The sequence below is a fragment of the Hylaeus anthracinus genome, unplaced genomic scaffold (genome assembly GCF_026225885.1).
Source record: "Hylaeus anthracinus isolate JK02 unplaced genomic scaffold, UHH_iyHylAnth1.0_haploid 11989, whole genome shotgun sequence".
Lineage (NCBI taxonomy): Eukaryota > Metazoa > Arthropoda > Insecta > Hymenoptera > Colletidae > Hylaeus > Hylaeus anthracinus.
Window position 1 is genome coordinate 7693023 of NW_026534337.1, and position 14671 is coordinate 7707693.

Sequence of the window (14671 nt, forward strand, 5' to 3'; positions counted from 1 at the left end):
AGGCATCACTTTGTCCTCGTTTCTTTATCGGTGTCCGGGAACGTTGCTGGATCACCGGTGCGGGCAATTAATCCGGATAAATTGCTCGCGTCTTCTGGTGCACCTCTTTCACGCGCTCCCATTGTCCGCGACTTTCTATACATTTTGCATTCGACGTATAAGGAAGAGCTTTGAAACAAAAAACACAGTGTCTCTCGTGTGATCGAGGATGCAGAATGCATTTCGTACTAACGATGACCAGGGTGATTAAAGTCATTTGCATATACGAACACGTTCTACATGAAATACGTAAAGGACAGCTTACACCATGTATATTCAACTCTAGTAAAATAAATAATAAATATTTAGCAACGCTGTTCGCGTGAATATTCAGGTCCTACTCTATACGAATTCAAACACGATAGGATTAATACATAAATTTCATTCAAAAAAATTCGTAATGATTTCAGATACGTGAAGTACGATTGGATTTACCTATGTAGACTTCGGTGACGTTCTCAGTTATTCCGTACTCGGTAACTTCGTTCGACTGCTCGTCGGTATACGCGATCGGGTCCGCGGATGCGAGCAGAATCCTGACGATGATAGCCACCGCGGCCACGAGTTGAGCGGCACTGGCTATCCTGGACCACGACATTTTCGTTTTGCAGCTGCAGCTGTGAAGCGGCTCCGGCTCGGCGCAGCGTGGCGTGGCTCGCTCGCTTCTCCACCGGGCTATTTCATGAATTCGTCCATCGTCGTTACTCTTAGGGGCGTTCTCATCGCGCTCGTCTCACCCTACGAACGACACTTTGCGCGAACTCAAACACGAACACGCGACAGAACGCTCCAAGTCCCCGCGAACAGTTCATAATAGTTCGCCACGCGTTACATCGCGGGTCCGTGGTCCACCGGGACCAGAAGTTTGCGTCTTCTCATCGCAACTGCGGTTGAAACTTGGAAACGATAACGATACTTGCTCCAAAAACTCGCGGTATGGATGATAGATCCACTCGTTGATCAATGATTGTAGGTGGATCACCAGGGCACGATCATTTCCTCAAAACTGTCACTGGTTTGGCATGATTTGCTAATCACGAGGAATTATGTACAGGGGTGATTTATGTAGTATTCGAAAGTGGGGAGTATTAAGGGAGTTGTCAGTATGCAAGGTAGAGATAGAATATTTTCTTGGTAAGGGTATTATGGTTGGTGTGGTACAATGGAGCTGGACAGGTGCTTCTACAGCTGCCTTTCGCTCAACCTGAGGAAGTGTGGACCTGATCGCGGTCGAATCGACGAAATTGTGACTACTTAACATACAATCTCTCTCATTGTATATCATATGCCACAACGAATTCGACTCCACTATTTCTAGATAGAAGATAAAGATGATACTTAGGCAGATGCCCTCCTCAATGAATTTCTGTGTGCCCCACCAAGGGTTCCAGGTGATTAGGATTCGAACCTGCTCGCAAGGTGCTTGGTCTGATCGCCAGGGATGGGTTCCAGGGTCGTCTGAAGGAATAGGAAACTGTCGAAGCGTATCGGGCAACGAGGACCCAGAGCAACGAAGCCGATGATTGCATTCGCGCTGCATCCTCGCGAGCCGATACGCGTACACACGTCCAAGCAACGTGGTCAGAATATTAATCGTGGCTCGAGATCGAACTGCAAGCCTCAATTTGGTCTCGTCCTGACGGATCCGCCCTTTCACGCCTCTCTCTTTCTCTCACCATCTCTCTCTCTTTTTTTTATGGCTGATTACTCTGTTTGCCTACCGCGAAACGAGAATCGCAGGCGAAAAATAAATTCGACTGTCCGCACGGGTGGCAGTTCACGCCGGCGTTGTCCTAATTGCGTCGTCGAGTGTCTCAATTAGTCGGAATTATGACCTCGATTGTTTCTCGTGGAGCCATACACCGGACAGCAGCGGAGCCGGTAGCAACAACGGAGACTGCTGCTGGCAGCAACGAGCACATCGGGTTCGCAGTCCGTGCAGCAATAATTACACCGCCCCGCTGGAACGTTTTAGAGCGGCTTCCCCTTGTATTTTTAGTACTTCAAGACCGAGGGGACACGCGGGCGTACGCCGCCATAGTGCGCAGTGTTTCGGAACAGATGTCTGACCACGAAAATCCCATGGTTTTCAACATTTTCTGCTGACCAATTCTCGGCTTCCTCGAGCTCTTAGTTGTCCTAGAAGCCCTTAATTAGATTCCTCTTTACTTGGGAAATGTGTTTGAACAGGGTCGACGTTCTTGTAGGTGGCGACATTGAGAGGAAATTGTCGTGGATTCTGTAGGAGGGTAGTTTTGACTTCAATTGTGGAGTTTGATGATACTTCGGAGGTATCTTAATTTGTTGAGCTGAATTCTTTGAAGTTAACGACATGGATTTGTTTGATTAGTTTGACGTCTGTTTATAATGCCAGAGAGTCTCTAAGCAGCAAGTAAGGCTAGACCTAGCAATGGGGGTGTGTTGTACAAGGCTACTCATTGATTACCCCGATTATTGCCGACACTTCTAACCATACCTGCCTGCACTAACCTAGCCATTTAAAAAACTAGAAGTCTACAAACCTAAAAAACAAAATAATCCGTGCTTCCGTATTCCTCGAATCATTCTTAATCACGACTGGCAATTGCTAGAAAAAGATAAATAATTCACGTCGATTAACGTCAGAGCATTCGTTTCGATGCAATACTCCAATGCTAATCACCAGGAACTATTTTTCACCGTTTACCAGAGAAACAGCTCGTTGATGGTGATCCACGAAGAGCCATCTGTACGCAAGAAAACGGGGAATTGTTTTGCGCGAGAGGATCTATGGGAGGATCTAGGTGAATTGCTCGAGGCGTTGGGGAGAGCGGTTCGAAACAAAGACGAATTGTTTACCTACGATTCCGCAGACGGGGCGAGCAAACGGACGGACAAATTGCAATTATGACTCAACGATTGCGATATTAACCGCGAGTTAACCGAGAACCGGCCGCAACGGCGCTGCACGCGTGCACGAACGCGGCGAGCCTTGACATTTATACGTCACGGAGAAACTCGACGGGCGCTACGTTCATCCTAGTTGTCTGTCCAGAAAGTTGGACGGGAAGGAAGACGTCTGTCGACGCGTTTCGACAACGACTCGGCGAGGACGAACGCAGAAAAACGCTTCCGTCGATCGGCGAGGATGAAAATTCAAGTTCTGCAATAAAGGATGACTCACTCGCGTGCGACGCTCCAACGCGTCCACCTATACAAGGTGTACCGCGAGGTAACCAACGCGAGATGGAGTAATACGCAGATTGCGTATTTTAAACATTTCTTGCTTTCGATAACGTGGGAAATGAAAGAGAAGAAGATACGAATCTATGCAAAATGAAATATTAATGTTATTGGATCATATCAGATCAACAGAATTTTTGTCTATCAAAATGAAAACACCTAAAGGAAATAGCATGCAGAGTGAAACACTTAGAACATGCCACTCGAATGACTCACTCACTGCTAGTGACACACAAAAATGCTTCGGAAAATTCTTGCTTGTTTTCAAGAGAATCGTAATGGTAGTAGGTTGTGTCGCAGCAAATGGAGTGACAGGACTTTTCTCTTATCTTCCAAAGAGCGTTACATCTTCAGTTCAAGAGTATTCAAGATCGTCGAAGGTCGATTTCGAACGAAAACTAATACCTGCAAGAGTTCAAAATGGGATCTTCAGCGTCGACGCTCGCTCCAAAGCGATTCGACGCGGTATTGCGCATATCTCCAAATCAGGCACGATCAGGAAATTTTTCAGCACACCGCTTATATCATGCTTTGGCGACATTCGCTATATATGAAAACCATAGCTGTCTACTTTCTCCGTTTCCGCATAACGCGTTACGAAAGTATCGATAAATTTATGAAGCCGCACTTTGATTACTATCGTGCCACAGACTAATGATAAACATTCATAGATACAGATAAATACAAAGTGAGTAACGCTAGTTATGTAGTTTAATGATGTAATGCTAGAACAATAGGAGAGAGGAAAGTACTGGATTTATTCCTAGAATGCATTTGAAGTCAAATATTTTCATTCGTAACCGACCTTCAACGATCTGAAAATTTAAAAGGTATACAAAAATAACGTACACTCCAAAGATCAAAGTTAGCTTTCGTATCTCTTTAACACCATGCTCTAAACCAACTACTGAGATCAGACGATGTCTCTGCTTGAAACTAAGAATGTTGAACCTATCTAAGTTTATCAGTTCGAAAGAGCCTAAAATTTACAGCAGCAGTGTGCGTCATGCTCGGTTCCTTTGTTCAAGCTTTAATCACGTTTGCGTCGATGGAAAATCAATTTCGTTTGAAACAGCAACCTCGTCTTTGCTTACGAGCCTACACTGACCTAGGAAAACGTGGAATATTCAAATAGTGTTTACAGAATTGCCGCCAAGGCCGTACCTGAGTTACCAGGCCACGTACGCAAATTATCGAGGAAAGGAAATACATTTAAATAGAACTCAAGTTTTAACGATATCTTTTTATCGTTGACGAACACTATGAATTCGTTAAACATTCCAGAAGAGAATGTACGATTTGCCAAACAGAAATCAGATGGAAACTTCTACGTTTCGACTCATAATTTTGGGTCCGCCTACGCAGGAAAACGATTGATTTACGCAGCGTGACGATCGATGCTAATTCGATCGATATAGGAATTCAGCATGCGTCCGAAGGCTCTTTTGTTTCATTTAGCATAATGACTGCTCAGCTACAATCAAGCATGTGGTCCTAATATGTTATAATCACGTTCATTGGTTATACTATATCCATATCCATTCGCGTTTTTTTTATATTTATCTTTCGTTACTCAAGCTTCTACTATATTTTAATTATTTTACATCGCTTTCGTCTTTTATATTTTCTATGGACAGCCTCTTACAGGAGACTCAAGATCCCGGGTCCAAGCGTAGAAGTTTAATAAAATATACAGTGTGCTTCAGAAAGCCTGAGGTCGGAAAATATAATCTCATATATAAGTAATGGTTCTGGTGAATTGAAGAAATCAATACTTGTTCTGTCATGTCCGATATCAGTACTCTACTTTTACTCGTATTCTCTTCCGTTTAAGATATGTTTGAGAAAATTCTAAAGCTTATCATTTTTCAAGCGTTTGACTATAACTCACGACCTGGATCCCTCGGCACGCGGCACACCCGGTACATTAATATACCCATTAAAAGCACGTTGCGCGTAAATGTTGCGTTTCTCGCGCAACGACTGCCGACGACCTATCGACGATTTCCTGGGGACTTCCGTTTCAGAAGAAGGACATTGAACGGCCAGAGAGAGAAGGAGATAGCCGGAGAGAGTCGAAGAGATACTACGACGGAGAGAGAGAGAGTCTGCTTCCGATTCCAATATCCCTCGCGACGGGAAATATCCAATTCCGCGACGACTCGTTGGAAAGCTACGAGAACCGCCTCGAATCGACTGGTGCCACGCATCGATGCATTTGCATAGGTCGTTTCGACCAGTGACATCGTGTCGCGTGGTAATCCCGACGATCGACGGACAGAAGACTAATCGATTCGCCACGCGAGACGTCGACTCTTTCGGTGGACAGATTCGACTATGGAGGGGTGTTGCCCTTTGTCGTCGACCGTTCTCGCCGTGCTCCGTTTCGTGGATGGAAGGTGTTCTCTCAATCGGAGTCTCCCGTGGTTGGAGGATCGTCGACGACGAGGTTGCATTCCATTCTTAATCGTCATCGACGGCCACACCACTAGACTACGCAACGAACGCGTTTAAGGACATTGAGTGCCGCTATCAGAACGAATGAAACCGACACGCGAGAAATAAGTCGCGCGGTTGAAAACAGTGCTGACCTCTTTGTGTCGTATCGTGTTAATGCACTTTAACGTTTTGCCTACTCAGAGTCTGTTTACTGTTCGCTTTAATGTTTGTTTTTGATTCGTCTTTAAGTGATGCTTTTGGAGTGTAGGAAGAATTTACAAAAATTGATGAGTGATGTCTTGCTTAGGGATCTCTATGAGAAACCTAAGATAAGAAATTTATGTGCAATCCTGTCCTGCGCACCTTTACATTTTATTTACTTAAAATGTCTTATCGTGTGCAACGATCACGTGCAACTGTAAAGGGTTGACATACCCAATGCGCGCAAGTTGATGGCAGCTCAGATTAATTTACAGGGTGGTCCGCGACAAAATCGACGAACCTGTTCAACATTCACAGTGGTCACTTTGAACGAGAAATATTGCGCAGTCAATGGGTCAATTCAGCTTCGTTGTCGAAATATGGCCCAAAATACGTTTGACTATCGCATTGGGAGATTATTTATTAGTAGGGTCGGATGGTGGTGCTCATTTTGAACAATGTCAGTGTGAAATCTCACAGAATCTCGAATATATCTTTAAGTAAAAGTTAAGTATCTCGAATAAGTCTGCTTACTTCTGATCTATTATATTTGTTCAGTCTCATTGTTGGATATTAGATGGGCCTTAATGTTTTTGAAAGAAATATGAATCGATTTATATTGTGATACGACTCCCCATGAATCTTTAATTTGAAAATATTGTTCGCACCACGTCAAATCGAAATTGGTTCATCCCCTAGGACACGTTCCTCCACCTAACCTAGCTCACCGGACCAAAAGAGGTTGCGCGCCACTGCCGTACATCGACACAGAAAGTCCTGGCTCCAAATTCACTCCAAAAGTGTCACGATTCTGCGAACGATCGTACACTCTCCAGCGCAACCAGCTGTCCTACGTGGTCGTTGCGTATTCATCCCTAAATAGGCAGGGTAGGCAAAGCGTGAAGAAAACAGGGCGAAACAGAAACAACTCGAGAATCGCAACGACGCGACGTCCGAGCATAATTCGATCCCCCTTGGGAGGGGGAGCAGGTTCGATAGGCCAATTGAATGCACCGTTCCAGCGTCGTTTTGGCACTGTGCACGGAGGACCCTTCACGGCATATCGACCCTTCAACCTCGAGCCACGATTCCGCCCACGTCGAACTCTCGCACCGGGGACCACGCACCGGCTCGATCATTACCACGCGATTCCCGTGCGTGTATCCCTCTGGATGGAGCTGTGGAAAGCGACACGATTCGTCGGCGAATCGGATTATCGCGATGTACTCGCGGATCACTGGCAAACTTTCTCACACAAGGTGTCACTGGAGCCCGAGGAGGCGTCGTTTAAACGCCATTTCGAATCGAACTCCACGAGCTCGATGCTCGCAGGAACGAGAGGTGATTCAGTCACACCACCGCCGCGTTGACCGCGATCGCGATCTCGTCACGGGAGAAATCGGACCCGTGGAGCAAACGTCGCTTATCCCGCGAAAGCGACACGATCGCGATCTCACTGGGGCCCTCCTCACCGGCGAGGAACACGAACACTGGCACGCACAGGACTCGCTCCCACGGCCGCAACACCGACTGGTAAAACCGTGACTTCGGCTCTGCACACTCGCCTCGCTTTGCCTCCAGTCGAGAAGAGAACAGACAGACAGGCGGACACGGGCTCACGGAGAGGGAGAGAAACTCACGCTGGCCGCACCACGCTCGAGCGAACCGGGTGCTTTCGCGTGTTGGTGACTCGTTGGAGGGAACGAGATGGTGAGACAGTGGGGACGCGTATGGGTGCGCAAGGAACAAGCGCACTGTACATCGACGAGCAAGGCACGTCCACGTGAAAAGCCGGCGTACACACGTGCGAGCAGAAAATGTGCGTGAGAGAAAGACAGGGAGTGGGGGCGTAAAACGGGTGTTGGGGGAAGTTACAGCGCGAAGATGGGCGAAATTTTTATCCAGATGAAATTTTCGAACGAGGAGGGGGCAATTTTCATTTTATTTTTGTGTTTTTGATTTGTCTTTTGGGTGTTTGTGCGAAGGCTGTTGTCCGATTTGAAGATTTTTTGCTTACCTATGGCTGGGAGCTTCTTATCGAGTGAGGGGGTTATTGGAAATCATCGTTTGATCTTCGTTTATTGAATGGAAATTTGAACTGTGGCATAATATATTTTAGAATGTTTAGTTTTCTATAGTACTCTAAAAAAATAATAGAGATTCCAGTTTGACAGACCGAATCGAGTACAAGGTTAATTTAAAATTAAATACTCCTAGAATGAAAACCACCAGGTTCTGCATTCAGTAGGTCTTTCTCCTGAAGGGTAGGAATTAATTCTCCTCTTTGTACATCCACCATACATCGACCACGCAAACGTGATCTCTTATTCGAATGAAAGTTTGCGCAGCTCTGCTACGGTGTAATCATTGCGGACAATTGCATATAGAGGAACAGCCTCAAGTATAGCGTGCGTGAGTTTTTCGTTTGCTTGTGTTTGCGACGCGTTTCCCTCGGTCGTTCCCCGCTTATCGCGTCTTCTTCGCACCCTGGACGAGAGGTGAGAGACTTTTGTCGTGTCGCGTACGCCGCGCCACTCTTCTCGAGGAGCCATCGCACGCCGTAGTGAAAAATCGTGGAAAATCGACCGTGGGACGAAGAGGAGCGCGCCGGTGGCGACGACCGAAACGGCATGGCTATCCCCCTTCCTTTATTCCCCTGTCTCAATCTCTCTCTGTTCCATCACCTGCTCTTTGTCTCCGTCCCTCTTTGTATCTCTCTACCTCTGTCTCGCTCTTCTACCCCTCTGTCTCTCTTTGTACAGGGTGATTATAATGACTGGGCCAGGCTGATTGTAATCAGGGTACATTTTTTCATAAATTCGGTCGTCCTTTTGCGTCAAACAATCTATGCAGATTGGAGCAATCGAAGGTATTGGACTTGTATCTTTGCTATGGATCGAAATTTGCTTTGAAGGCGTGAAAACCATCGCGAGTGATGTAGAAGAGATGTAGTCAGGTGTTTGAAACTGTTGGGGGTGGAAGAAGATGTTGAAACTGAAAGAAGTTTCGCTTTGATGTGCAACAGCGATCTCCAAGTGCATCGGTGCATTGCATTTACACTGGAAGTATGAGCCTCATACTATGAGGTACCATCGATGTTATCGTCAACTGTGACACAACAAATTACATGAAAATTAAAACCAGAGCAATGCCATGTCCATGCCCAAACAATGACTCTTAATTCAAACTTGAACTCTTAAATTCATTCTAGACTCCAAACTTCCTTTTCCAGAGGAGACTTCCAACCCGGCCCAGCTATTGGGAACTCCCTGTACATCCAATATTCCTATCCATCTTTCTCACTCGCTCTTCATTTTTCTCCCTTCCTTCTTTCCCTCGACACAGCCGTTCCTGTCTCTCGTCGCTGTCTCTTCGATCCTCGTCGCTCGCTCGATTCCCTCCGTTTGCTGTCTCCTTTTCGGCACGGTCCCTGCCCTGTGCCAACGTATGGATTTTCAGGGAGCACCCAGAAGGGAAATTCGGCTCGATTCGTGATCGAGACGTAACCAGCGGTCCAAGGAGTGTGTCGGGCGAAGAGGACGCGCCCATAGTCATGAACGCTAAAAAAAACGCACGGTCGGCCATGAAAATCCTCGACGGTGCCCTACCATGGGACCGAAGCGACCACGAAGACGACAGGCACACCAGTGACGGTGGGTTACACGGACGAGAAGAGCAGCTGGAAACCTGCTGGCGAGCAGGGATCTCAGGGACGTAACAGTCGATCATCGTACCACGTGGCCCCGTGACTGTCATTGCCCAAAAAACGTGATTCGAGTGCTGAGCGCGATCGTGATCTTTCACCGATCGGAATCTCGCCGTGAGATCTCGAAACGATGTCATTAGAGCGTCCTCTGGCGCTACCGTCGATTTCGGGGCAGACGTGCCCTATCCTCCCATTCTGGTCGCTTTATTTTCCTTTAAGGGGGATCATTTTGGAAAATTTTATTCCATTTTACCAATGTAGTCATAGCTAAAGATTGCAAAATTTCAGCACAATCGAATGTACTACTCCAAAAAGTCGGAGCACCTGGCGAATGCCGAGCGCTTGCTTAACGGTTCATCACAAAGGTGACTCTGTTCAGTTTTTGGCAGAGTAAAGGTCTCCTTTACCTGAATCTCCGTTACCCAAATGCTCCGCGAAAGGTTCTATTGTCCGGCACTAGCAGAACCTTATAGAATATGCCACCTTTAAAATCTTCTTCTGATGGTCGCAATGTAATACAAATTAATTCACGAGTAAAGCACCATAAGTAAAGAACAACTGACTAAATAATTAGAGCATCGGACGACAATAAGTCTAGCAGAGCAAGGCATTAGTCGCTCGCTCATTTAATGGATAAGTAGATCGACAACGACATGGAAACCGAACCGAGAAGATTTCTCATCCGCGAAGTTTCAGGCAATCGAATTTTACGAGCCGCAGGGTGGAAGTTAACTTCCTGACTCTTTGTTCCGTGTTCTCACGTCAGTCGCCCGAACAATGGGGGACCAACGGGGAACAAAGCGATGCTGCGAGTCGGCAGGATCGTGATAGGACGTTTGGTAATTACGTATCTGCGGATACGATAGCGGGTGAAATTGATCAGGCTCGTCGTCGAAACGGTTGGTCATATTAAATTGGGAATACGAGAGACGTTTTTAAGAAGGAACATCTTCGCTGAAATTTTGGAGCGAAATGACCTGCAAGCTCACAAATGGAGCAAACGTATAATGCACGAGTATCGAGTACCTTCGATGTAGTAAAATACACCAAACATTTTACAAATGTTCCATTCCTGAATTTTTCTTGAATTATTCAATTTTCATTTTTCGATGTAAACAAAAATTGAATAGAAATATATTTCTACGCTAAGTGTTTTGCAAGCTTTCAATGTGAAGCTTTATTTCGAGTCTCCTCGATTTTGGACTCCTTTTTTGGACTGAAATTTATTTCTCGAGAGTAGCCCCTTTAAATAATGCTTAAGGACAATGATGTAACAGGAATATCGTTGCGAACTCAAGGATCATCGTAAAACGTAGAAAAAAAGGTCGTAAGTGAAACAGTAGTAGTTTATATGAGGTTTCTAAACTGTGAACGTTTGCCTTTATCGTGCACCGCGGCTGACGCACCGCGAATTTAAATGATATCATTGACTGCGCCAGTTATGGCAAGATCGTATAGTCGTCTCATGGACGTTACGCTGTGGACTCTATCTGGTCGCGTAATCGCCGTATTCGTTCGATAGCGAACGATTAAGAAAACAGCGCTACGCCAGGACGTATAATTAAATTAATTCAGACCTTGGCTCGGAGCAATAAAAGTCTTATATAGTGATCCGTGGTGGAAGATTCCTTCCTGAGACATTTTACGCGGTGAAAATAAAAAAAGTCATGATACGTATACGAGGTGCATAAAACTACGTGGGAGTTGATAAGACTCTTATCATTCGGTCGTAAACCACGAGCTGGATGACATCTAGCGAAATGCCAATCAAATTTAACGACGTTCTCGTTCCATCGCTGTTCAACATATTATCTGACGTCGATAGCGTTTCGAATAACTTTCTATTTTCTTTTTAATATTGCATCTTCTGCACATTGTGAGATTTTCACTGGTAGATTTGTTCAAATTGTCCCTGTTTTTATTTGTAATTTTTTAGCGATCGTTGGTAACCGTAGCAATCAATATACAGACGTGTAGGAATCTTCTATCGTGAAATATGTTAAAACAGGTATCTAGAAGGTTGCTTTTATCGGCTGAAGATACTAAAGGAACTTACAAGGCGCCCTGTTTTATCGATAGGCCAAACCTTAAGGCGCGTATCCATGAAAGCACTTAGTGCTTCAGGCGACACGTACCAGAGCTCCTACCGACTATTCTCTTTTCGTGAGGCCTTTAACCCACTCACTACCCCCTTAGTGATGTATCCAATTACATATTGAAAACGCCTCGCTAAGGAAGGATCAATCGAACCCTCTCGCATGCTCTATTCCAAGGAGGTCCTCTAAGTTACCGTCAATCCCAAAGAAGGATACTTAAAAAATTCGTAACTTACCTCCTTCGTCGGTCATGACGCTAATGGTGGATACTGGTCCGTGGCCCGCAGGATTGAAGACTTGCAGCGAGACCAAATACTGAGTATACGTTTCTAGATTGTGTATACTGTGATTCTGGAACAGGGGTGAATCATAGACGGTTACGAAACGAGAAATGGAGACGTAATGTTAAACAAAGTAAAGAGCGAAACGAAAGAGTAAACTCTTACGTGACTTACCTCAACTAATGGATCCCGTATGTATATGTTTTTCACTTCCGCGTTCGTTTTATTTCGGGGCTTGTACCCAATCCGATAGCCCAAGAACTCGCCGTGAATGGTGTCCCTGCTGGGAGCATTCCATGCCAGGTAGATAGAGGTGGCGGAGGTGTTATAGGCGGCGATAATTGGAGGCTTCCCTTCGGGGGCTGTGGAAAAACAAAATCAAAATGCGTCAGCGCGTTCAATCATAAACATATTGTCGGGATGGCGCTTGAGGTTCCATCGACATGAACAAAAACACCTCCACCCCCCATTGCGATTGAATGTTGACCATTCAGCGATTTTCCATTAGTTCGTATTTTTCGCGAAAGCCTTTGTTTATCCTCGTGACTCGCGTGCCAACCCCTACCACTCGGTTCGTGAGAAAAATATTGACAACGCAAATCTATTGTTTATTTACCCTGGCTGAGCCTTGATATTTGGCGCCTCTCTTTCGAACGTGTGATCGTGAATTATTATTTTTGTATAGCAACGATACAATGAGTAAATGATTACATTTCCTCGTAAACTTAAACATGTCGCATATTAATTTAAGTAGCACAACTATAACTAGCGTGTACTTGAGAGATGACCCAATAAAACGGAAGTACTTCGAGTGCTTTCAAATTAAGTACAGCACGAAAAAGATTGTAGTACGAAATCGGAACCAAAGTCCTTGTTTGTTCAAAATAAAATTTTCCCATCTCTGATGTACGTCCTCTAACGGATGCCTTAATTGGCTCCGTTGGAGATTTTCTTCCGTCGATTCCGTGCTCATTTCCGTGTCAGCGATCACGCGTGATACACGCCTTGGGGGTGAATAAATGGCAACGAGAGTCCTTCACCCTTACTGATGCAGTAGTCCTTCACCCCTCGGGTTGCCTCTTTATTCCCCGCTTTCGTTGTCAGTTTACAGCCGAGCAGGTATTCCGATAGCGAAATGCCTCGTCGCCAGGGATTAAAGATCGATGTCAAGGGATGGTTTAGCCCCAAAAGGCGGGCGCTTCGAAGTTCGCGATTATCGAGCACGCTGCCACTGTAGACTAACGATACTCAATCGAAGCCCATGTCCTTTTATTTGCCCAAATTGGGCCAATGTAGTTATCATTTTGCATTGCAATATTACTGACAAAGAAATAGAATTTTTTTGTTTTCATTACGCCAGATGTACCAAACTTCAGTACGAACAATCATCGGTGGAGCAAAGATATCAATTTAAGGTGCCCAAAGTTGTCCAATATAGGCTTCGTTTAAGCTATGATTTTTTACTACTAACATCGCTCATGAAAATGGAGTGGTAAGTGATAAACAATGAAAGTTTTCGCCAGTTAGAAAAGGTTGAGAAACACGGTTGACTCGATGCTATAACACGCGGAATGAAATAAAAAAAAAATGCCGTATCGAAACGAGAAGGATTAACTCGAGTATCATCGAAGTTTCGTTTCTACCGACGGAAACATATTCACGAGGATTGTTCGACGAGCTGCTCGCAATAAATATCACCGTTCGATCGCATTTGTTTTTCACCATCGATCACCGAATTAAAAGTCGTTGATCGAACAAGTACACTTAATCGCGTTCCCATTATCCGACCCGATCCGGCGCCATGAGCTTTCAATGGGCCCTTCGTAATATTTTCGACAATTAATAGCTTTCGACTCGTTTGAAGCGTCGCGCAGCGCGTAATTGAATTCTTTCATGCGCGATCGGATTTGCAGGGCGATCGAGATTAGTCGCGCCCATGCATCGAAAATACTCCGGTAATAATGATCGCGCGAGATGGGCAAAATTCTGTTCCAGATAAAAATTTCAAATAACGAACGAACGTTCATTCGTCACGTATAGAACGAAATTCAGAATGATAATTTATATCGTAGAATGGTTTTTGTTCTTATAGGCGATATTAATGAACAAGCTGTAAATATGTGTATAATTAAGATTTCATCTGTTCAATTTTGCATAATTTTTACAGGTAGTTTAATGAGCCAAACGTGAGGTGGTAACCATATAAAGATTCTCTTTAGAGTGTATAATGTCTATTGAACAATAATATCTATTGAAAAATCGAGTTAAATCTGTGAAGATAAAATCTGACGAAGAGGTTTAATGGATAGAGAATTTTACTTTGGGTAAAAAATGGTCCAGTTCAACGTTCAAGGAGCTATAAATTTGCAAAGATCAGTGGGGGACAAGTAACGTGGTTCATCCTATACGTGGCTTGACTATTCGACCTCAATTTCCCACCGAAGGGTTTAACGTTGCCTTATCGCGCGCGACGTAGACGAAGTCCCCGCCAGAAGGCCTCTGTTCTGAGTAATTAGCGACCACGTCGTCTGCGAAACTTCGCGTTATCGCGCGTCAATATTCACGCAGAAACTTTGCAAACTCCTAGACGGAGGCTCGCGAAGGAACGAGCTATCGTTGGTGAAATAATTTCGAGACACTTAATACGCGTGGGCGTCTTCTGGTAAACTTTTGCCAATTTGACAATA

At 45.0% G+C, this 14671-nt stretch overlaps 1 protein-coding gene across 2 annotated transcripts in view; it reads right to left on the reverse strand.

The window, feature by feature from the left end:
• Window positions 1–14671, reverse strand: part of LOC128887661 (tyrosine-protein phosphatase 99A-like) — a 498087-nt gene that overhangs the window by 28449 nt on the left and 454967 nt on the right. For both annotated transcript variants that reach the window (XM_054143797.1, XM_054143795.1), the window contains exons 5-6: window positions 12159–12346; window positions 11940–12054 (exon numbers count right to left, since the gene is read on the reverse strand). In XM_054143797.1, coding sequence (XP_053999772.1) covers window positions 11940–12054; window positions 12159–12346 — 303 coding nt within the window. The remainder of the gene's footprint in view (window positions 1–11939; window positions 12055–12158; window positions 12347–14671) is intronic.